Source organism: Peromyscus eremicus, unplaced genomic scaffold (genome assembly GCF_949786415.1).
Source record: "Peromyscus eremicus unplaced genomic scaffold, PerEre_H2_v1 PerEre#2#unplaced_46, whole genome shotgun sequence".
Lineage (NCBI taxonomy): Eukaryota > Metazoa > Chordata > Mammalia > Rodentia > Cricetidae > Peromyscus > Peromyscus eremicus.
Genome location: NW_026734297.1, coordinates 62,317 through 87,596, shown reverse-complemented (window position 1 = coordinate 87,596; position 25,280 = coordinate 62,317). Strand labels below are relative to the sequence as shown.

General features: G+C 37.2%; 1 protein-coding gene across 1 annotated transcript in view; it reads right to left on the bottom strand.

Annotated features, from left to right (window-relative positions):
- The window catches only part of LOC131901175 (POTE ankyrin domain family member B-like), a 40,306-nt gene extending 17,972 nt beyond the window's left edge, over positions 1-22,334 (bottom strand). The window contains exons 1-7 of the mRNA XM_059252414.1: positions 22,050-22,334; positions 19,907-20,021; positions 19,575-19,748; positions 15,391-15,497; positions 14,410-14,462; positions 5,933-5,963; positions 3,403-3,475 (exon numbers count right to left, since the gene is read on the bottom strand). Coding sequence (XP_059108397.1) covers positions 3,403-3,475; positions 5,933-5,963; positions 14,410-14,462; positions 15,391-15,497; positions 19,575-19,748; positions 19,907-20,021; positions 22,050-22,300 — 804 coding nt within the window. The 5' untranslated portion in view covers positions 22,301-22,334. The remainder of the gene's footprint in view (positions 1-3,402; positions 3,476-5,932; positions 5,964-14,409; positions 14,463-15,390; positions 15,498-19,574; positions 19,749-19,906; positions 20,022-22,049) is intronic.
- Between the last annotated feature and the right edge of the window lie 2,946 nt (positions 22,335-25,280).

Below are 25,280 nucleotides of genomic sequence, written 5' to 3'. Positions count from 1 at the left end.
AACTAATAAACTGAATATCAAGAAAACAAATAACATGTTCTAAAAAATGGGGTACAGAACAAAGCAGAGATACACAAATGCCTGAGAAACACTTCAGTAAATGTTCAACATCCTTAGTCATCAACGGAAATGTAAATCAATGCCCCTCTGAGATTTCATTTTACCTAAGTCAAAATGGTCAAGATCAATAAAACAAATGACAGCTCAGCTGGGGAGTATGCAAGGAAAGGGAAACACTTGTTCCTTCCTGAAGGAAGTGCAAACTTATACTAGGATGTGAAGAGCCTTCAAACATTCTTTTTGTACCTCATTATATACCCATTGGCAGCCTGAGACAGAACTCATTAGGAACATCCTTGAACTCTTGGAAAGTTCAACCTGCCTCTGTCATCTGAATTTTAGGATAAAGACTGTGCCATGATGACTGGATCCAATATTTTATGAGACTGAATAATGCAAAGCTACAATTATACTTACTTTGAGAGAAAGATTTTGTATTTCTACATTTTAATCACTTTAAATAATACTTTTTTCTAGATAAATTACCAAAATGCTGTGGGATGGTCTTTCTGTATGCTGTGAATATATGTTGCTCCCATGGGTTAATAAATAATGCTGCATTGGGCTATGGCAGGGCAGGATGGAGCCAGGCAGGAAAACCAAGAGAGATAGAGGAAGAAGAAGGGTGGAGTCAAGGAAGATGCTGCAAGCTGTCGGGGGAGCAAGATGTAATAAAATACAGGCAAAGCCACGAGGCACGTAGACTAATAGAAATGGGTTAATTTAAGATATGATAGCAATAAGCCTGAGCCATATATCAAACAGTTTATAATTAATATAAACCTCTGTGTTTTTATTTGGGACCAAGTGGCTGCAGGACACAGGAAAACTTCCATCTACACCAGACTTGAAAAATTGTTTTTAAAAGTTAGTGTCATGAGTAAGAGGGTTTTTTGGGTATTTTTATTATTAAGAAATTTTCTATTCAGGTTACATAATAACCACAGATTCCCCTGTCCTCCCTCCTTGCACCCCCAGCCTTCCTCCCCAACCCACCCCCCATTCCCATCTCCTCCAAGGCAAGGTCTCCCATGGGGACTCAGCAGAGCCTAGTACATTTGGTTGAGGCAGGCCTAAGCCCCTCTTTCATGCACCAAGGCTGCTCAGGGTGTCCCACCACAGGCACTGGGCTCCAAAAAACACACTCACACACCAGCGACAGATCCCAATTCCACTGCCTGGGGGTCTGCTAACCAGTTCAAGGCAAACAACTGTCTCACCTATCCAGAGGGCCTAGTCCAGTCCCATGGGCCTCGACAACTATTGGTGCACACTTCATGAATTTCCAATAGTTTGACTGGCTCTCTCTGTACATTTTCCCATTGTGATCTCAATGTCCCTTGCTCATAGAATTCCTTCTCTCTCTTATCAATTGAACTACTGGAGCTTGGTCTGGTGCTTGGCCATGGATCTCTGCATCTGCTTCCATCAGTTACTGGATGAAGGCTCTATGATGACAGTTACGGTATTCACTAATCTGATTATCAGAGTAGGCCAGATCAGGCACACTCTCAACTATTGCTAGTAGTCTAAGGTGGGGTCATCCTTGTGGATTCCTGGGAACTTCCCTAGCACTCTGTTTCTCCCTGTTCCCATGATGTCTTCATTTATCATGGTATCTCTTTCCTTGCTATCCCATTCTGTCCCTGTTCCAGCTCAAACCTCCTATTGCCTTATGTTCTCATCCCCCATTCCTTGCCCTCCATTACTCCCCCTCACCCTCAGTTTGCTCATGTTGATCTCATCTATTTCGCCTTCACTGTTTGATCTATAGGGTCTTCCTTGTTAGCCAGCTTCTTTGGAGTTGTGGGTTGTAGTCTGGTTATTCTTTGCTTTACATTTAATATCCATTTACGAGTGAGTACATACCATATTTTTCCTCTTGAGTCTGGGTTTTCATCCATTTGCCTGCAAATTTAATAATATCATTGTTTTTACTGCTGACTAGTACTCCATTGTGGTATGTACCACATTTTCTTTATCCATTCTTCACCTGAGGGGCATTTAGATTGTTTCCAGTTTCTGGCTATTATGAATAATGATGCTATGAACATAGTTGAGCTTGTGTCCTTGTGGTATGATTGAGCATTCCTTGGGTATATGCCCAAGAGTGGTATAGCTGGGTATTGAAGAAGACTGACTCCAAATTTTCTAAGAAACCACCATACTGATTTCCAAAGTGGCTGTATCAGTTTGCACTACCACCAACAGTGGAGGAGTGTTCCCCTTCCTCCACATCCTCTCCAACATAAGCTGTCTTCAGTGTTTTTTATCATAGCCATTCTGACAGGTGTAAGATGGTATCTCAGAGTTATGTTGATTTGTATTTCCCTGATGGCTAAGGATGTTGAGCAATTTCTTAAAAGTCCTTTGGCCATTTGAGATTCTTCTGTTGAGAATTCTCTGTTTAGGCCTGTAGCCCATTTATTTGGATTGTTTGGAATTTTGATGTCTAGTTTATTGAATTCTTTTATATACTTTGGAGATCAGCCCTCTGTCAGATGTCAGGTGGGGTTGGTAAAGATCTTTTCCCATTCTGTAGGCTGTCGTTTTGTTTTATTGACTGTGTCCTTTGCCCTACAAAAGCTTCTCAGTTTCAGGAAGTCCCATTTATTAATTGTTTCTCTCAGTGTCTGTGTTATATTTAGGAAGTGGTCTCCTGTGCCAATGCATTCTAGGCTACTTCCTACTTTCTCTTCTCAAGTTCAGTGTAACTGGATTTATGTTGAGGTCTTGGATCCACTTGGACTTGAGTTCAGTGCATGGCGACAGATAGGGATCTATACGCAGTCTTCTGCATGTTGACATCCAGTTAACATGTAGTTGACATCCAGTTAACAGTTTTTAAAAGTTAGTATCATGAGTAAAAGATTTTTTAAAAGGTACTTTAAAAACTAATGCTAATTTCTGTGCCCTTCAATACATGGGTTGGATATGTAAGCTACCTTAAGTAACATAATGAATAGGTTAGTCTACATATTTAGAGAAGCCTGAAAATTATGTAAGTCATGCTATAAGAAATAAAAATAAAACTACTAATGTTTATTTGTCCAAATATTCCCAAATTTCAAATTCCCTCCACTGTGGTAAAACTATACAAACTAATTTTTCTGTGATTACTTATTTCTTATCTCATTTTTGGCTTTTAGAACCTTAAAGTAATTATTATGTTTTGGTACTTTTCAACATCAATATAGTAATATTGTCATAATTTTATAAAAAAATTCTAGCCAATTTTTCATCTAAAGTGATGACATTTTGACAACTGCTATATTATACCATTTCAAACTCCACAAAGAAGAAATTCAGCACAACAATTTACCTCAAGAAGGCATTGATTACCTGAGTTTTCAAATTAGCTGTGTCCTCCATTGTTGCACACACGGAAATCAGTGATTCAGATTCAAAGTGATGTCTTTGAAGCAAAACACACAACAACAAATAAGTGAGTAGTGGACAAAAGCATTTGTCCTGAATGTTTAGTTATTTGAATAGCAGATGGTGTTTCTGTTGTTATTAGACATCTGTTTTATAAAATTTGTTCAGCTGTTAATTTCTGTCTCCACTTCTCCTAATCTCTGCATTTGTCAAGAAAGAGTTACACATAGTTCCACATCAAATAGTGTCAGTCAATATATTTGTGGAACCTGAAAATCATTTGTTTTGAAAACTGTCCTGATGATTGCATGCAAATTACAATGAATTGCTCACATACTCTTTAATCATTAATTTAAATAAAGGTAATAGCCCCAAATAAAGCAAAACAATAGTGTCCTCATTCTACTCTATTAATAAAGCACAAAACTATATAACTACTAAATGGCAACCTTCATTCTTGAGCATGGAAAATACCCATTGAAAGGAAACCATCACATCCATTCATTGTAAAACAACTAATAAAGTCATGAAAAAGATGTGAAATCCTTGAACATTAAAGTTATAAGTGAACAAACAAATGTGCACACTGAGGTTTGAAATCCTCTTATCATGGGTGTTCAAACATTAAAATGTAATAATTCAGTTATTACATTGATAGAGGCTGATTCAAAAACTACCAAGCACTTAAAAACCTTCATATGTGCTCGGTTGATGGCAGAGACTTCTGGAAAAGCAGATCCCTGGGACTTTTGCCTCTGTTTCCCTCTAGGTTCTCTAGATGTCTTCCTTATATAGGATACCACTCCTCGTTCCCTCTTTTGCAGTCTTCAGTGATGCTCTCTGGCCTTTCAATATTCATCCCAGGAAGGTGCAGATGCCTGAAAGTACAGGCTCAAAGAACCTGAAAGACAGCTAGTTCCCTGGTTCAGGCAAATAAGCTAAATGGAGGGTCAGCAACACACATCCCAAGCCTAGATATGTTACAAAATTCTATGACTATTTTCTGCAATTCCAATCTGAAAAGGACAGGAATTTGGCAAAGGTAACAGGAAAAGAAGCAGTGGCAGTGGATCACAGATATTTTTCATTTCAGCCCTTGGTTCTGAACATTCTCTAGCCCACCCTCTGTGATACCACATTCCTGTTTTCTATAAAGACTTCAGGTTGCTCAAGTAAGTTTCAACAGAAGAATCTATTTGTCATTTCTATCAATTAAGCACAAAAGGTAATATAGTTTCCAAATTACGTTCAACCCTATCCATTCTCAGATGATTTTCACCATCCTGTGTCTATGTAAATAACTTTATTGTCTTTAAAAAACTAATCACGAGGCCAAACTCTTAGTCCTATTGGCCTCCATGATTTTCCTTTCGAAATTGCCCTTCCCCTGTTAAAGTCATTCAAATCATCCACCATTAGGCTACTTTTAATACCATTCTTGGAACACTTGACTCATTCCCATATTTTCCTACAGAAATTCTCAATCAAATACTGGTCAGTAAGGACTGGTCTTTTAGTGAAGGAATGCATGGGAATCTAAATTGGGCCATTTGTATTTCCACATCCATAGAATACTGTGTTTTAGTTTTGGCTTCTCCCTCAGAGCAACTGTTTATGTATAACGTTGGATCTAGTTTTCTGTGCTCAGGATATTTTTATTAGTTTTCAAAATTCCTTAAAAACTACAAATTTTTCAGATCTGAGATTTTCTAATAAAACAAGAAGCAGTACCTGGCAGTCAAAAATTCTAAACTATAGGTCAAGAAACATGAGGAAAAATCAATGTACAATAAAAAATTTCAAAATGCTTAGTGTCATGGGGAAACAAAGACTTGATGAAATGAGAAAAAAACTCTCCTGTACCCAGGCAGTCCAGTAGTTTGAAGAGAAAACAAAACTGAGTATAAGGTCATAACGTCTCTTAAATAGATGCTTAGTTGTATCAACATAACATGGTATATGTGCACATGGACTACCATTCCAATAATGTAATTCCAAGCCTTCTGTCATCTTGCTCATTTCAAACCTATGGCACTACAGACACAATAAAGAGAGGTTTCCCCCTCCAATCTTGATAGCAATGTAGTGTCTAAGAACAACTTTCAAAAGAAAAACTATGGAGTTATAGATAGGTTTCTCAGGAAAACTCTAATCCAGAGTTGACACATAAGGAAAACTGGCTTTCTACATGAGATCATCTCAATGTAGTCACAGGAACAAGAGAGTGCACCGGCTGACAGTTCAGTCAAGAGCTGGCAACTTGTTACCTATGGGAATCATAGATTTAATCAAACTCTCTGGATGACCTTTGCTAAAGTAGTAAGACAGTCACAAGGATATGAAAGCTTTAAAACATATGATTATATTAATGCATCATGGACACTAAATAAATCAGATGGAATCAGTGAAGAACACAATATTCAATAAACATTAGTTCTTTTCCCTGGTTCTAATTATAAGTTAACATTCATATTCAAAGACCTTAAAATCTTACCCCGATAAAAAGACATCTTCAGGCTGATTTCCTATAATTGAATGAAAAGTAGACATATTTCAGTCGATTATATTAGTCTATAAAATACCATAGGGTAAATCTTCTAGAGTAAAAAATCTTCTAGGGTAAATAATAACTATGGTACTGGAATATAACAAATGCATCAGGAAATCTTCACCTCCTTTGGATTTATTGAATAAAAGAATGAAAGAAATTATCAGCACTTGATACCTCAAAGTAGGTGACCATGTATACTGACAACAAGTCCAACTAATGGCAAATAGTGCCGTTGCCAGAATCAGTGCCTATCATCAATAAATAGCAAAGAGAGTAGTTTTCTGGAAGAATGGTACCAGGATCAATTTGAAGACAGCATAAATATTTTGTTATAACACAACAAATATTCCCCAGATACACGGCTGCAATCCTTTAGGTAGGGATGAAACAACCTATCAGAGAGAACCTGAGGCAACGATCACTGTACTTATCAATCTCCTCTAAAATTATGGAAACCTATCTGGACAAGGTTTCTCATAAAGACTTGCAAGGTATCAGAAAAGAGAGGTAAGGTGAAATCAATGCTGCCCACCCTCCCAATCTCCTCTGTGGTTAGGTTCTAATGAGCTCTTTTAGATCTGGCTATAGTTTTCATTCTTACCTATGATGCAATAAGGTAGAACCTCAATTGCTATTGTCACCTTTGGACATAACTACTGGTAAGATCCCCTCCTAAAGAATATATCTATTCTGCACATGGCTAAAATACAGAAGATTAAAAGTATGTACTAGGAAGGCTAGGTCAGAGAAAGCTGCTTTGGAGGTTTGTTTATTATAAAACTATAAATCCATATGTAGGTATCTACATATATATCACTTAATAACTCACTTAAGATCTTTCTACTGGGATAGAAACATAGTTCCCTATGGTGGTATTTTATTTGTGCTGAAATGTGATTTTATTTGTATGTTAATAAAGATGCCTGTAGATCAGAAGTAAAACCGAGCCACTAAGCAGAAGTCAGGTGGTGGTGGCACATACCCTTAATCCAATCCCATGGCAGGTAGAGTCTCTGTGTGATCAAGGACACAGCCAAGGAGTGGTGACCTGAACCTTTAATCCCAGTACCAACCATAGAGACCTGGAGGTCTGTATAGACAGGCAGTGACAGAGAAGTCATGTGGTTGGGTTTAGAGACAATGAGAAGGCAGAACAGAAAGGCAATAAAAAGACAAGTCACACAGGAAGAAGGTCTCTCTCTCTAGAGAAGAGACAGCAGCCAGGTATTAAGATAAGGCTGTCTGGGCTCTTCACTAGTGCTCTGATCTCTTGGACTTTTAACTCTGTAGTTGGCTCTGTGTTTCTTATTTACTAAGACCATTTAGAATTTTGTCTACAGTTCTCCTTTTATATAAAATAAGAAAGACAACACATGGTGAGATCCTATTGACATTACCCTTGAGAAAGTATCTTCCCATGGAAAATGAATACTAGAAATGTGCCCAAGTGGCAGAGCACCTGTCTTGCGAAAATAGGGTAAAAGATAAAATGGGATTGTGGATGGATAGTCAAGTATTCTCTGGTGTATGAGTGGCTTCATATTTACTGATAAGCACTATAGATATTAATGACTCACAATAAAAACAGAATTTAAATCTGGAATTAGTAGACTAGTTTCTTCTTTTTTTCCCCAAAGAAGAGGTTCATTATTTGCTTCATCTACAGTATTCACATTCTAAAGGTTACTGCATATGGGAAAAAGCCATGTGAAAGACTTGACTACAGTTTGGAAAAGTATGACCTCTGGAGATTGCCTTTTGGCAGTCAAGAGTCAGTTTGGCAACACAAAGCAGGAAGACAAAAATAAACAAAAATAAAAATAAAAATAGGGTCATTGGAGTAGCAAACACATAGAGCACCTCCTTCTTAAAGTATGAAACCTTGAGTTCAACACCTCACAGATAAGAATATTAATTTCTAATTATACATTTAGGAACCAGACCATTGCCATACATTAGAGCCAGAAGTAATCACCGTGTATATAAACATTTCAGTAACACTATATGATGTATTTGTTTAAATGGAAGAATTTGAATACAAAATTACCATTATTTTAGGTTTTGTGCCACCTTTACTGAATAAGTCTCTTTTTGTCTGTCACCCCCCAAAAACTGCCATCAGTAAACTCACACCTGCTCCAGGTCCAAGCTGACAACCCTCTTTGTTTGTGAGCCACCATTGTTGGGCAATTCTCTTTTTCCATTTCCCATCCTATTATCCCCTACTACTATCTCCAAACCCACATGCCTTGCTTAAGAAATGCAGCAGGCATGGCCTCCATGTTTCCTAGCTACTAGGTGGCTACTTCATTTTCTCTGGAAGCCAACAATCCTATTCCAGACCCAAAGCTGTGAGCCCTCTGTTGCAGGAATCCTAAATGTTATTTTAATTAAAAAATGGAGCCAGATATTGGGGAAAATGCTGAAAGATCAGAGAGACAAAGAAACAAGTCATAGCCAAGTCTAACCTCGCCAACTCCAGGAATCCTCTGACTGAATGCCTCTGAGTCCTCAGCTGAAAGCGCTCCAGCTGAAAAGTCTCTAGACAAAAGGGGTTCCAGCCAAAAAGCCTTTAGTTCCTGTCTCCTCATGCCTTATATACCTTTCTCCACCCAGCCATCACTTCCTTCCTAGTGTTGGGATTAAAGGCATGTGACATCCCAGTAATGGGATTAAGGGTTGGTGCCACCACTGCTTGCCTCTGTTTCTCTCCTAGACTGATTAAATCTCATGTAGTCCAAGGTGGATATAACTCACAGAGATCCAGATGGATCTCTGCCTCCCGAGTGCTAGGATTAAAGATGTGTGGCACCACTGCCTGGCCTCTATATTTAATCTAGTGGCTTGTTCTGTCCTCTTACCTTCAAGCAAATTTTATTAGAGTACACAATATATCACAACCTTTTCTGGGTAAGTCACTTCTTCCCTGTTCTGCCCCCACATTTTTTGTTTGTGGCTGTCACCATACACAGAAGACTAGGTCCAGATCAATGGCTGCAATAGATATAATACTGAAAATTTCAGCATGCCAATTAGAAAGTTCAGAGAAAAACCTTACCAATATAACAAATCAAACAAAAGATAGAATATGAGAATGTAAAGAAAAAGTAGAAAAATCTATAATTAATTAGCAAATAATATAAAAAAAGAAAAAAAAAACCATGCTAGAAGACCAGGAAAGAAATTTGAGATACTATCAAAGGCTCAAATCTTTGAATTCTATTGGCATACATGAGGAAACAGTATTCTCAATCAATAGCATAGACAAGATTAATAAAAAGATCACAGAGGAATTCTTCATCCAAGTAAGGAAATATATACACACACTGATACAAGAATCAAACAAAATCCCAACCAGACAAGATTAGAAAAAGAAAACTCCAAAGCATATAATAGTAACACCACCAAATGTACAGGACTAGGAAAAATATTGAAAGCTTAAGAAAAGAAAGTATACAAGTCATTTGGAAATGAACATACCCAGGGCAACAGCTGAATTATCAAATAAAACTCTGAAAAGCAGAAGAGCCTGAAGCAATGAACTTCAAATACTACAAGTCCATGCATGTCAACCAGGACTCGTGTGCCCAGTGAATCTGTCTGCCATAGCTGAAGAGGAAACACTTCCATGATACAAGCAGCCTGAAACAGTCATAGCAAATAATAAATTCTAAACAGACTACTAAATGTAATACTTCTAACTGAAGAGAGGAGTAAGTGTGAGAGGAGACTTTTAGAAAGAAAACAAGCAAATCTATAATTTAAGGAAATACAAAGGGCATCTAACAACACAAAACAACAGGAAAATAAAACACTGCAATCTAGGTACAACTTTCAATAATGAATCCAGATATCAATGGCCTCAACACTCCAGTCAAAAGACAAAGGCTACCTAAACAAATTAAGAAACAAAATCCAACTATCTATTGTCTATGAAAAATCCCATCTTAGTTTAAAAGTCAAGCACCCTCTTACAATGAATGGATGCAAAATGTATTCTCAAAATGTATTCTAAGCAAACACTGTCAGGAAGCAAGCAGGTATTGGCATCCTAGTACCTGAAAAATCATTTTCAAACTAAAATGAAGCAGAAGAGACAAAGATGTGCACTTCATACTAATTAAAGTATCAACAAATACAAAATAGAATACGTACACACACACACACACACACACACACACACACACACACACACACACACACAAGCAGGTGCACCCAACTTCACAAGAAACCTAATGGAACAAAAGGCACAGATCAACACAGACCCAATAACATTATGTGATTGCAAACACTGATTTTTCCAATTGATTGGTCATCCAGCCCAAGTACATACAATCTCAGAATTAAATGACATCTTCATTCAATTGACCTAACCAATAATTAAATATTCCACCTCAACACCAAAGAATATATATTCCACTCAGCAGCACAAAGAGGCTCCTCTTAAATAGAGCATATGCCTAGAGACAAAGGAAACTTTAAGAAATACAGAAAATTGAAATAATGCCATGTACAGTATGCAACCACTGAGTCATAAAAGTTAAAATTGGCAGCAAAATAAACTCCAGTATGCATATAAACAAATAAATGATAATGATCCAAGTCAAGAATTTGAAGAAAAAAAAAACAAGAACAAACCAAACCCCCAAACAGTAGATAGTAAGAAATAATAAAAAGTAAATGAATTAAATAGAAAAAAGAAAACTGTACAAAGAACTAATGAATCTAATAGCTATTTTTCTGAGAAGATAAAGATGACTCCTTCATCAAGATTCTCTTGAGTCTCACACCAGAATGTAGACATGAAGCAGAGATCAGCAGAGTCTAGGGATCCCAGTCTCAGTTGATAAATCAACATTTCAACTCCAGCATCTATAGCACAGGGAACATCACAGAACAGGCAGATGGAAAGACTGCAAACATCAGGAAGTCTGCTGTGAAACAGTCTCTCATGGAAATGGCTACATTAACAAGATCTGAACAGAGACAATATCAATAGACATGCTAAGGAAGAAGTAGGGAGGAATCTCCGAGGGCCATGCTCCTGGACAAGGAACTGCAGGAAACTAATGACTGCTGAGATAGGGATAGTGAGTCTCTCTCAGACAGGAACCCCTAATTGCTTGACTGATGAAATTGTAGTCAGCACTGAAACCATGTAACTACAAACAAGAAAACTGAACTCAGTAGGTTGTAGTTACACATTTGTGTCTCTGTGTGTGAATGTGTGCGTTGAAGAGTAATTATAAGGGAAGAAGAGACTATCAATTTGAGACCTGCGGGGACATGGAAGAAGCGGGAGCATGGGGAGAGTGCTGGAGGGAAGAAAGGGAAGTGGGAAAGTGATCTAATTGTACTTTAGTTAAAATCTATAGAAAAGAAAACATTCTTTTAATAACAAACAGAGGAAAGGAAATCACAAAAGGATTGAATATTGTGTCTTGTTTAGCCATACAAATCATGTTTTCTATGATATGTATAACAAAGTAATTATGTTCACTTACTGCAATGCATTCATTTTTACTGTGAGAAAATAATGTGTTTTTTTTTTAATAATGTGTGTGGGTAGCTAAGAAGACAACTTAGAAGTTAACAGCATGCTTTGCTCTTCAAGAGGACCTGTGTTCTGTTCTCAGAACCTATGTGGTATTTTACAATCACCTGTCACTCCAGTTCCAAAGAATACAACACCATCTTCTCTCTCCCACAAGCACCAGACATGAACATGGTGCACATGCCTGGTGTACATGCAGGCAAACACTCACACATGAAATAAAATAAACAAATAAAATGAATTACAATACAGTGTAGTGGAACTATTAATAAAATAGGCACTATGTCAACATTTTTAGAAAAAGAAATGTATGAAGTAAACTAAAATGTGCTGTGGGCTGGGGAGAGGCTGGCATCTCACCACAGTATGGTAATTTAAAAAATATTTTTACATGCAAGTGTGTAATTCCGGTGCAAAACTGAGAAACTTTTTAACAAAGCAGTTTCATACAACTAATTTCTTAAACAATTCAGCCGTCAATAGACACTTGGTTTTTAAAACTGCTTAGGAGGAGCTGGAGAGAGGAATGTAAAGGGGGAAAGGATATTAATTCTATCATAATTTAAATGCATTTTAAAAATAAAAACTGCTCTTTGCGGGGGAAGGGGAAGGGGAACACTCATCCACTCGCCCAAAGGTAAGGGCAGTACAAACATATAACTACTATGGAAATCTGTTTGGCCATTATTTAAGAAGCTGGTTATGGATCTACCTCAAGATCCAGCTACACCATTCTTGGGTATATACCCAAATAATATCTAATTACAGAGAATTGAAAAATTCTAAATGCAACATTTTTAATCTAAAGAAGGGCTACAGAGAAGGAAACTTCAAAAGACTTATGTGTGAAGGTATTTTCTTGTCTCGAGAGGAGTAAGTCGTGCTGAATAATCACCATTTTTCTGCCAAGTATGGAAATGGTGGTAAACAACGTTATTATTTTAGTATGGATGGAAAACCATTTATCAATATATTAAATATTTAAGATATTTCAAAGACAATATAAGATTCCATCAAGTCATCTGGGCATACCCTTCAAATTTATTAGTTCTAAAAGATTTTACAAAGTGTCTCATTTTAGAAAGAAAGAACAGAGTGAAATGGTGTAGATTTACTATGGTTCAAATCATCCAGATTATCTTGACAGGATAGAAAGTGCCCTAATATAGGAAGGAGTCCTAAGTATTCTTGCTCTGGGAAAGTGTTTCCTTAGGCTCCAACTTAAGTTTCCAAAACTCAGGATTTCCCTACTTTAGTTTAACAGTTTGCTATGAAAATTTCACCACCTAAAAACAGGCACAGAAATAGTAAAGCAGTATCTAACTTGCTTCTCAGTCTTGATCTGATTAGAATCCTAAATGAAAGCACTCTGTAATTCATGAATGGACCTATTATCAAATGCTACAGAATTCAGAATTTGATATTACTGAAATAAAGAGTAAGCCTATGGTGAGAACACTAATGAATTCCAAGACATAGGTTGCTCTATTTCTGGTCTTCCTTTAGCCAAGAAGGAAACAATGATCTGAGTTTTGTCATAATGATCCTGAATCGCGTGCTTACCATCTACCTACATGGAAGACAAAAATCATTTTTTATACATGTTATAAGTATACTCATGGGCTGTGATGGGGCTTAAATACTGAATACAGTTAATATAATTTAGATTCACAGAATTGTATTCAGTGTCTTCCTTCTGAGGCAGAGTTGTGAAATATCCTGAAATCTTGAGGTAAAGATTCAAGTATCTTGAAAAATGTTCCTTTACACAGAAAAAGCACTTAGTAGGCCAATCACTTTCTGTCATCTTCCCTGGGAAAGGTGCTAGAGATCTGTCACAAACACAGATTGTGCTACAGAGGATGATACAAAGGAACCCTTGCCTACAGATTACTATGAAAGAAAGAAAGCTCTGGCCTCTTTCTGCAAGTGCTTGGATTCATGTGATAATTTAGTATATCTGCAAACCCATTTGATGGCTGAAAAGAGAGACTCCTCCAAGGTATCTTGCCATGATTGTCTTCTAGGATACTGGAATGCTTTGAATAAGTGATAAGGTTCAGATGCCTAGCAACAGCTTTGGAGAAATCTTAAGAGTTTTAGCTGCCAGAGAACACTGTTATATTAGGAGAAAATTTGAATTTTCAAGCACATAGTTGAATTTTCAACTACCCTTTTCTCATGGCTCCATAACTATTATGATAAAGATACAGATCAGTAGGTACAACCTGATAATCAAGTTTATTTAACACTGGACTAAAAGACAGGTGTAATCACATTAAATCCCCATGAATAAATGCTTCCTAAGTTTTCCTCATGTATGCCATATCTATCTGATATATGTAGGAGTTTTTACTTTCTTGGACTGAGGGAGCATGTTAGACTGTTGAGCATTCAGGTAATAAGTTGGATGAAATATTTGGAAGAGAAGTGTCAAGATTTTCTGTCAAACTACACATGTTTAGATTCAAAGAAGTAACTCAAAAACTAAAATTCTGTGCCATGCATTGCTTTATTTTTGGAACGACCAGAGCATGCTGGGATCTTGAAAGACAAAGATATTAAGGCTTCCCAAAGAGACTTTAGCCATGAAGTTGAGTGGTAAAATAAACGCCTCATACATTCAAGTTCCTGAGTGTGATTCTCAGCATCATCATAGATCAGTCTTGAGATTAAGACTCTTGCACACCCGTTGCTATTCTGACAAATCTATCCCTTTGCTTGTCTCATGGCAAGTAGAGTTGACTAAAATGCTTCCATTCCAAAAGCATTTAAATAATGAAGTCACACTTGGTTAAAATACTACATTGGTAAATATTTCATGTCTAAATTTAGTTTCAATTAGCATTTTAACTTCTGTACTTACGTTTTGCGTTTCCCCACAATGGCATAATAAAGAGCACTCCATCCAAATGTGTCCTTTAACTGGTGATCAACACCTTTCTTCAGTAAAATTTCAACAATATTTTCACAATCCCATCTAACTGCATACATGAGTGTTGTTCTAGAATGACAGAGGCAATTCAATTACTTAAATGGTGAACTGTATACATTTTACCATATAAGTATAAGGCCTTTGTGTGTAGAATTGCCCATTAACTAAGTAGCCTTAAGCATCCTGAAAGCACAGTTCAGATTCCTAAAATATGTCCAAGGCTAAAACTAGAAAACAAGCAGAAAACTTCTTAGCCCACTATGATACTTTATAGAGTAGAATTTGTATTTTAAATTGTTTATGGTGAATAACTGTTTAGAGAAAATTGACCAGAAGTACAGAAAGCTTTATATGAAAAAGAACACCATTTCCTTCCTATTCTATTATAATATAATTCACTGTTAAATATGGAATTGCAATTTGTGTAAAATGATAGTAATAATGTTATCAAATAATTTTAATGTTAAAAATGAATGTTTTCAATTCCTGATACTAATATCATGCCATATATGTAAGTTTACAACTACCATTCATGTATCATCCTTCTCTGCACACCACCAAAAGTATTTGAAGATTAAAGGGTGTTCACAAGGTTGTGTGATTGCAAACTTGAAAACTTTGGAACTGACACTGTAAATGTAAAACCTAAGATAAATGCTATCAACTCATATAAGATCATATGGCAGTCAAAATAAAAATCAAAATAAAATCCTCTCATTATGAAAGGGAATATGAACCTGACTATCATTCTTTGGCATAACCATTTCATGTAATAGATATTTTTTAGATATGTAACTGATGTTTTATTGACTTTTTCTAATCTATTCCCATAACACATTTGAAATGAATGATTTTTACTATTCTAGACTATTTTCAACACAAGTAGTGTTTTAAAAATGCAAAGTGTAGTACCTTTGATATTTATCACATACGTGAAGATTCGCACCGTGTGTGATTAGGTATGCTGCCATGCGGTGTTTCCTTTCTCGGAGTGCTAGCAGCAGAGGGGTCAACCCATCCTGTAATGATATCAATTAATCATTCACAATACCGCATATTTCACAACTAAACTGAAAATCATATATGTAGCCCTGTGATTGTAATGTTTACCATAGACTTGACCGCAGTAGACTTTTCCTTATTAGCCTAATGCACCTTCTAACTATCCTCAAGATTGCAATATTCTAACCATGGCTGCAGTTTTCACAAAGTCCTCTAGTCCATTACAGAACTCATGTGACACCCATGGACCTGTGGTCCCTGTCACAGAAGTTGTCATGGTACTTTGAAGCCATGGCACTCTCCCCTCAGAGTTTATCTGAAGAGACACACACCGACACACAGTGGCAAAGGCGTTAGATCCTAAGTTGCATGGATGAGCAAAATTGTCTTTTCTATGTCAGAAATTCTCCTGTATTTCTAAAGACAGTTATGTGGCAGATGTAGCATTTCCCAACAGAAAAATTCAATTAAGGACGATGACAAAACTATGGAATTGTCCAGTATTTAAAACCTGATTTCTGAAGTACTGTTTGGCAAATCTTCTGTGGGGCAAATATCAGCAACAGCAGAAGTTGTTTCACAGGCACAATTCTCAGAGTATTGTAATGATGTGGTATTTGCTGAGGACACAGAGGAAGCTCTTCGTGATTCTCCATTCAGGAAGGGCCAAGGGTAACAATGTCTGCCTCTTGCTCTGAACAGGTCACCAAAGAAATGACCTCAAAATGAGTAAGAAATCAAAGAATCTTTTTTTTTTTTGAACTCACAAAGATCCGCCTGTCTCTGCCTCCCGAGTGCTGGAATTAAAGGCGTGTGCCACCACCGCCCAACTCAAAGAATCTTTGATTGCTTACATTGAAATGTATTCTGTCCTGTTACAAGTTGAAAACTGTCTTAGTGTTTAGAAAATCCAGTACATTTTTTAAATGTTTTTATTTATATTATTTTTAGACAATTTCCTACATGAGATCTGTATTTACATAGTTTCTACACCCTCACTCCTCCAACTCCCCCTAACTCCCTCTGAAATTCAGGACCTGTTTTTTATTACTGTCACACACACATGTGTATTATGTACAACCTACTGGTTCCATGTAATGTGAGCAGACTCTCTGTGTGCCTCTTTTTTATGTCTCTGCCTCTCCTTTTCTCTTTCCCTCCCCCTCTGTCTCTCTCTCTTCCTGTATGTGTGTTGGTTTGTGTGTGTGTCTGTGTGTGTCTGTGTGTCCATGTGTGTGCATGTGCATGTGTGTAAGTGTGTGTGTTTAAGCATGGCCACTGTGGTTAGATAAACTATTGAGGAGTTTAGAGTGTATCCCTGGAGAAAATTGAATTCTACTCTCAGCAGTTATGGATAATTGGCAACTCTTTATTTACGAGTGTAGTTTTGAAGTTTCCCCTATCAAGTGTTTGCATGTCAACTGGTGTTTTCCTTGTGCATGTCTTATTTAGGCAACCATATTATTAAGATTTCATAGATGAATTATCCCTTTTGTATCTAGAAGAAACTTTTCTGCAACAGTCATCCTGGTCACTGGAACTCAGAGTTTTTTGTTTGTTTGTTTGTCTGTTTGTTTAGAACTTTCTTTCTCAGTGTCACCTGAAACTTAAGTGTGGGCATTGTATTGTAGATATAGGATTGTGGTAGGCACCCATGGTCCTTTGGTCTTTGCATTTTCACTAGTTGTGGATCTCTGTTATACTCTGTATTTGCTGCATTTTAATCATCATTGCATCTAACTCCAATTTACTGAGTGACTGTACTGTACTATAGCTAGTGCATACAGATCTGTGTAATGAAAGTTTTAGAGATGGGCAAGGCATTGCTTTCTTTCTGGTTTATATTTTGCTTAGAAAACAACCTAAGCAGGAATCAAAATAGAGCAATAATTTAAAAGTATTTTAAACATTAGAATTCAGAAATGAAGGCACAACTGTAATCCCATTAATAGAGTGCAGGGTATTATTGCAGGAGGATCGTGATTTCTAGGAGAGTCTGGGCTACATAGTGAAACCCTATCTAAAAAATTAATATTGGAAGTCTATGATGATTTTAGGATTATCAATATCAGTGAGATTAAGACGATGTATTGTAATTTACATGAAGTTATGCAACAAGGGGTGGAAAAGCCTTGCCCAACTCCACAGCTAACAAAATACACAGTGCCAGGCAGGTAAAAATTCCCTAGACTTTTTGGGAGTTCTAGAGATTTCCCAAACAGTATGAGCTACTGCCAGTGCTCTTGGATGCCTCCAGTCACTTAAGTGTAAGATCTTGCTACAAAAGACACCAAATCCTTTGGAGAAAAGACTAGCAGGAATAAAGCTGGAACTAACCCAGTGATTCCTATCCAAGTACTAGCTTCCTGTGGTGCTCTGCAAACTGCCAACGGAGAAAAGGAATCTTCAGACATCCTAAATTTATATCAAACACTAAGAAATAAGGCTAGTAGACTGAAACACCTGTATCGGCAAAGCAGGTGAAATGGGATTTGTTAGCAAATAGAACACACTTGGAGGTTGGATTGTGGAAGTACCTGCAGGGAACCATTCCATCATAGGGGCTCAAAAGCAAAATGATTTGATTTGTTATAGTCAGGACGAAGCATAGTTTTTAAAATTCTCTTAGAGATTGAGCATGCACTGCATTCCTGGAGAAAATGGAGGTTATGAATGGACTGCGCTGTTCCATAGCCCTTGGGTTTGTTTACTAAAATTTTAACCTCTGCTGCATGCATACTAATGGATGTGTGGAAATCAAGTGCTTGTAGTGCAATGTACCATGCTTCAGTTGCAAATATTCAGTCTGTGATAGCATTTTGAAGGTGAAGTATCACCCACAGCCTGAAGTGATTTATATCCCAGCACAGCTTGTCAATATTTTGGGTAGGTGTTGAAGCTTTTGGAATTGGATATTTGATGGGTGTGATATTGGTATGTAGGCAGTTTTGGGGTACACGTACTATTCTGAGTTTTTCAAGAGGCCACTGATTCTGTTTCTGTGGAGATATGAGGAGGAAGGAAGGATTACAAGTTCCTTATACCACAGACAAAGCTATATCCAGCTGCCTATAGGAAGTTATCTTGATGGCTAACCAATGAAGAGAACCCAGCCCCTGGTGGGTGGCACCACAGCCTTGTTTCAGAACATGGCTGTGTAAGACTTTACAGAGATAGCTGCAGAGTAAGCAAACAGGCATCCTGGACTCATTCATTTCTCCCTCTCTTGAGGATAGATGATATGTCAACAGCTTTCTCAAGATCCTGATTCTGTGCTTTGCCCAGTAATACACAGTAACTTGGAAATGTAAGTCAAATAATCCTTTTAGTGCATTATCTATTTTTATAAATATTTTCCATGGCTCCATAAAAGTAAGCTAAATTCTCTAATGTTGATTTCAATAAATTAACATTTACTTCTCCCCCTTTGGAAATAATTTTGAGAGCTATATTCAGTGCAATTTAATCATATTCACCCCTTCCCTTTCACTACTTTCCAAATGCACCCCTCTTCTGTACCCACCCATCTTTCTAACCTTATTGATATAAACCTCCTCTCAAGTCTCTGGGGTCACTGTAGAAGATCAGGTTAAAGCTTGTAAGAGCCAGGTCCACTGGATGACCAAAAGCAAAGAGTGTCTCATGGGCACACCAGCGTAGATGTTCATATGACATCACAGTCACCGTGAAAACATTCAGAAGATGATGGTTGGAAGCTCAAGTGACACAAAATGTCATTATGCAAGCAGGAATTTAGCATGAAGTTCTGCTCTGAGCTGAGAACTTCTTGACAGTTATAGCTGCTAGGACTGGATAGTCATTTTCATTTAAAGGTGTGGCCTGGGTGGACTGAGCATGCTCCAGTGGATGGTCACATACCCAAGAGTATGTGGGCAGCACAAATTGGACTCAATGGGGTAAAAAACAAACTATAACAACATATCAATACTTAGATGGATACCGATCAAGTTATTTCAAAGTGCCAGTCAAGTAATACTTCAACTTCTAAACGTGAAAAAATTGGACCAAGATATGACAACTGTTAAAGCATATAGTTTTCAAATACTTGGGGATTCAATTTAGAAAATTTTTACCTTTGTAGTATCTTCAATGTTTCCCCCAAATTCAAGAAGACTGCTGGCAATATCTGGCCTGTCTACATACACTGCATGGTGGATTGCTGCTTCTCCATTGCAATCTTTAATATTGGGATCTGCTCCATGATCAAGTAGGACAGACACGATCTCTGTCTCCCAGCTTTGTACAGCCTGTGGATATCGTTACCAGGAAAACACTGTCAATTTAAAGAACACACAAGAAACTTCCCCCAGCTTTCACCATGATTTATATTTAAGTGATTTTAATTTTACTTTCATTCTAAACACTTAGATCAACTTAATTACTGAAATTGAAGTCTTTGAAATACCTTCATTAGTGGTGTGGACATTTGATTGTCAAGGGCCTTAATCTCACAGTCCTTAAATAACAGTAAACAAACCAGATTGATATGGCCATAGAAGCATGCAAAGTGGAGCGCAGTTCTGTGGGAATGAGAGACATTTTGAAGGAAAACTGTAAGGCACTATTATCAACATACACAATCACTCTGGCATTTATAAATATTATATAGTATTTAAGTCCATAGACCCATAAAAATATTTAACTTCATTCAAAATTTATTTTTATTTGCTCTTATAATTTACTGTATTTAAAAATTTATTGCAACTACCATTTATCGCAGTGTGAATAATACACACAGCTGTTGCAGCCTAGATAAGTGCTCTATTAGTGAACTACGTAGTAAAGAGCAGCCTATTTGAGCAAAAAGAACATGACTATTGGGTGAACTCATTTTCAGTTTGAATCCTACTCTAGACACTACCATCAACCAACTACTTCTCAGCCTTCCTGTGTTGTGAATTCTTGTCCAGAAAATGGGTGTTAAAAGGAATACTTCTATCAAATTTGGATGACTCAATTAGATTCTTTGCAACTATTCAGAAAATATTCTTCAACAACAACTTAACAATCTTTTCGGTATTTAAGTTATGAATGTTAACACTATAATAAACATATTTCAAGTCAATGTTAGTTCCATTATCTCTATTTTGTAAATATATTAAGGAGTATAAATTTTAGAGTCTAAGGATATCTCTTCAAAACTTGAGACAAGTTCTGCAATAAACTTATGCTTCTGCTGCCTCAGCCTGCAAAGAGCTTGGATTGTAGATATGACACACCACTGAGCTTGAGATTTGGTTTTTCACGTATTTTAACTCAGCTAAAATTGAAATGTCATTTACAATTCATAATGTACAACAGTGACTGCCAAAACTTAAAGACAATTCTTAATACATAAGATAGCATGTCATTGTGCCATGCATGGTGTCTCTACTAAGTGAAATGTGATATATAATGTGATATACATATACATACATATATACATATCCATAAATATAAAACATTTCTAGACTTTTACTGGATTTTTTAAAGAAAGCTATGAAATGTACTATTGATAAAAACTGAAAATTATCAACAGCAAAATCTAAATGCACAGCAAACTTGGCTTTGATTTTTAAGGAACTTTAATTCAAAGGAAGTAAGTATGGAACTTCAAGTCAAATACATAAGAATGCCCATTTTTGATAATAGTTAAATTCATAGCATACAGAGAAATTAGATGTATGCTATGTCTAACGTCAGTATCTAATATCAATTTCACGAGGGAGATTTAGGACACTGTGGGCCACCTCGAGTAAACCCAAAATTGGGAAAGCAAGATAGTTTGTTGATTTGTAAATCATGAAATTCACTGCAAGTTCCATTCAACTCTATCAGAAGTAGGTAAAGATGTCAGAAGTAACTTTCAGGGAACTTGGAGCTTGTCAGCACATTGTGTTATTAAAATGGTGGTTGATCAAGGCCGCACTGAATAAACTTTCAGAAACATATGAAGTAATGAGTGAAGGAACTTAAGAGAAATTTACGGAGATGGGAGGGTGATATCCCCAGGAAACTAGTGAGAAACAACAAGAAAATGAAGGAGCAGCAGGAAGAGGAGCACACACCCATCTGTCAAGTTTAGATTATTTCTGTTATTTTCAGTGAGGAATATAAATGTTAGTACACACAGATAAAAGATCCATATTGAGTGTTTTTGGGTGATTTTAGGTGGGAGGAAGACATTATGAGGAACACTACTTGATCTCTGTAGTTTCTACAGTTTACACAGCATTGTGTTTATTAGGTACATTGAAATTAATTCCCATTTCTTTATAGCTTGTTAGATTATTCTATTGTGTATTCGATGCTCCATAAGAAAATGCTCCATAGGGGAATTACGGGGTGACAGTAAACCTGCTGGAGCTTTAGTCTTATGGTTCTCCTTCTCCAGAAGAAGATCTGGACACTGGACCTGTGTGATCACGGGTACCAAGGAGACTGTAGTCCAGAAAGCACAGCTGGTCTCTCCTCACCCCTATTGCCCTCAATAGAGCTAGGAAAGGTAGGCTTCTCCCATCACCCGATTTCCTCAAGGCCCCTCATCCTTATCTTCCAAGTGTTCTTACCGTTTCCCTTCATCCTCATCATTCACATGAAATTGGTTCTTCCTGAGGAGTCGCACCACCACTTTGAGCTTTCCCATGCATACTGCCTCATGAAATTGGTTTTCAGGGTCATAAGGCTGGCGGTACCTGTCTTTAGTTCCACAGTGAAAGCAGGACAAGTATCCCTTTGCCCTGCTTGGGCCATCACAAAACCCCAAGGGGGTTTTCGGCTCCTTCTTAAAGCAGAAGAGCTTCCTCAGGGTGGACAGCATAGCTGTGACCACCTTTCTATCAACTCAACACTAAGTAATTTTATGAAATGATGAACTTTTAACCACTGACCGTCTAACAACCAGAGAGCCTAACCCTGCGACTCTCACAAGTGCGAGGCTACGGTTTGACCAGTCAAACCGAAGCATGCAGTTATAGAACAGTCGTTGCTAAGCAACACTGGTAAACAAAAGCATGCTCGTTCTTCCTCAGGCATAACTGACAGTTTATGGAGCAAATGGTGCTCACTGCGCATGTGTAATGTAAATGTGGCGGTCTTCTGCACTCGTATGCACATATCCTCAATCTCTTCCTCAGGTTTGGTGGATCCTTTCCTCCCCACTGTAATCTTGCTTGGTGCTTCTTTTCTTTTGGGACTGCAATTATTCATTATAAAATTTCTTCTTGGGTTTGTGGCTTGTTTTTATTTACATTTTTACTAAGAAGTCATGGATGGATTGCTTTCGTAAGGACATGGAATTTCTTGAAACTTCTCTCTGGTGTTTTTGGTTCTGTGTTTTTGCAATTTTCAGTGAGGTGAAAAGCTGTAAAATAACGATTTTAGTGTGCTTGGGAGTGATGGTACACACCTTTAATCCTAGTCCTTGGCAGGAGACAGAGACAAATGGATTTCTGTGAGTTTGAGGTCAGCCTGGACAAGTGAGCCAGAGCTGCATAGTGAGAACCTCCTCAAAAATGGCAAATTCTTTCTTTCTTTCTTTCTTTCTTTCTTTCTTTCTTTCTTTCTTTCTTTCTTTCTTTCTTTCTTTCTTTCATTAAGAGATTTTTCTATTCATTTTACATATCCATATCCACCAGGGATTCCCCTGTCCTCCCTCCTCCCACTCCCCGAGCCTTCCCTCACAACCCCCTCTCCCATTCCCACCTCCTCCAAAGCAAAGTCTCCCCTGGGGAGTCAGTAGAACCTGGTATGTTCAGATGAGGCAGGTCCAAGCTCCTCTTCCCTGCTTAATGTCTTTACAATACAATGTGGAGAAGTTATTATCCAGCCATGGCTGTTGTGGTTCTAAATGTCTTCTGTAGAGCTGGTTCATAAATTTCCTTAGATATGAGGAAATTTCTGCTATTGTTTCACAGAACTTGATTTTTATGCTCTGATTATCTCCACTCTATCTGCAATACCAGATATTTATATTTAGTCTCTGAGGTGTTTTTGAACAAGAATGTCCCCCACAGGTTTAGATAATTGAACACTTGGTCCCAGATGGTGGTACTAATTGGGGGATGTGGAACATCTGGGAGATGGAGCCTTAATAGATGACATCTATCCCTGGAGACAGGCCTTGAATGGTCATAGTCTCTGCCCTTGTGTTTGCTCTCTGCTTCCTGAGTGTGGTTGAGATGGAACCCCTAAGCTTCCTTTTCCTGCCCCCATGTGAGCCATTTGTGCTAAGTCTCCCCACCATGATAGACTCCTATGCCTTTGGATCTGGAAGCCCAAATACACTCTTCATTCTGTAAGATGCTTCTGGTCATGGTGTTTTATCACAGAAACAGAAAATTAACGAGTACAATATCTGAATAGCAGCATCCCAGAGATCTTGAATAATGTGTCAATTACATTTAATTTATTAATGCCTTAATATAATAATATGCCCACCTTTATTCCCAGCCCTGATGTTCTTCTGCTTGATTCTCTCTATTGCTGATGCATTTTAAAGTTTCTATACTTATTGCATAGAGATGTCCATGCAGAGAGTGAAGTCGTTTTCAAATTCTTTTGCCTGAGTTTCACATGCACAATCTGTGTTCTTTTTCTTATATATTCAGCTGTTTATGTTATCGTTGTGTTCTGTAAGCACATCGTCACTACTGTACAATTTTGACATGCTGGTAAAGTTATGTAAAATGCATATCAGAGCATTTAAATTATGTAGCTGGGTGAAAAAGTGGCTAATTCCTCCAATCCACAATGAAAGTTTATATCATCAACATTTCTTCTACAACAAGCAAATTCTATTTTACAAGTTCATATGGCCTCTGACTCAGTATAGGTATGTAAGTGTTATGGACAAGATCTTAGGTTCTCTTCTGTTTTTTATACAGAAGAAAGTAAGGAAGAACTGTACATTCAATTTGAGAAAATTATATTTGAATATTGCTTATCCAGAACAAAGAGATCTTTTTCCAAGCACATACTACCCATACATGATTATCAACCAAATTCCTTTCTGCAAGAAGACTTAGAGTTGATTCCTTAACAGAAGTTGTAAGGATTTGGCATTCTTTAAATACATGAGAGAAAGTCTATAATGAATAATTCAGCAGTATTCCATTTTACAGGTAGTTATTTCTATTGCTCATTATAGTTCTATGTGTATTTTATTAAAAATACTTTAGTTTAGAATTTATAAAATGCAGTTATTATACAGGTGGGTAAGAATGTGCATTTATTAATGCCTTAATATAATAATATGCCCACCTTGATTCCCAGCCCCTTTCCATTAGACAACAATTTGTATTATGCATTACTAACCTAGGAGAAACAGATCCCCCTTATGTGTATACATTCTCTATATCTACTTGTGATGACTTGATTTGGTGGAAAGGAGAATATATTTCTCAAGTGCAATAACAGAGATGAAACAAATTAGAAAACTTTCTATTTTGTGGGAGAAACTTTATGATGAATTTTCACCTAGAGAAAGAAAGGTGTATTTAATGTGTAATAAATAGCTCTTTATAGGTCGGTACACACTGATGTATAAGGAGATGGAGTATTCATAAATTGCAGCCTCATTTACATGTTTACATAACCCCACTTGAAACATCTACAACACAACTCCTACACCTGCATTTCAGTGAACATAGCTAGAAAAGAGGTGGAAAGATAAGGGTTGGAGTATCCAGAAATCTGCTAAAGGATTATGTCTTCCAGCTATGACAGGGAAGCTATGTCCATGAAGTCTCAGCACTATGGCTTCTTAAACAAGACCTGAGCAATGAAAATATCATTGATGT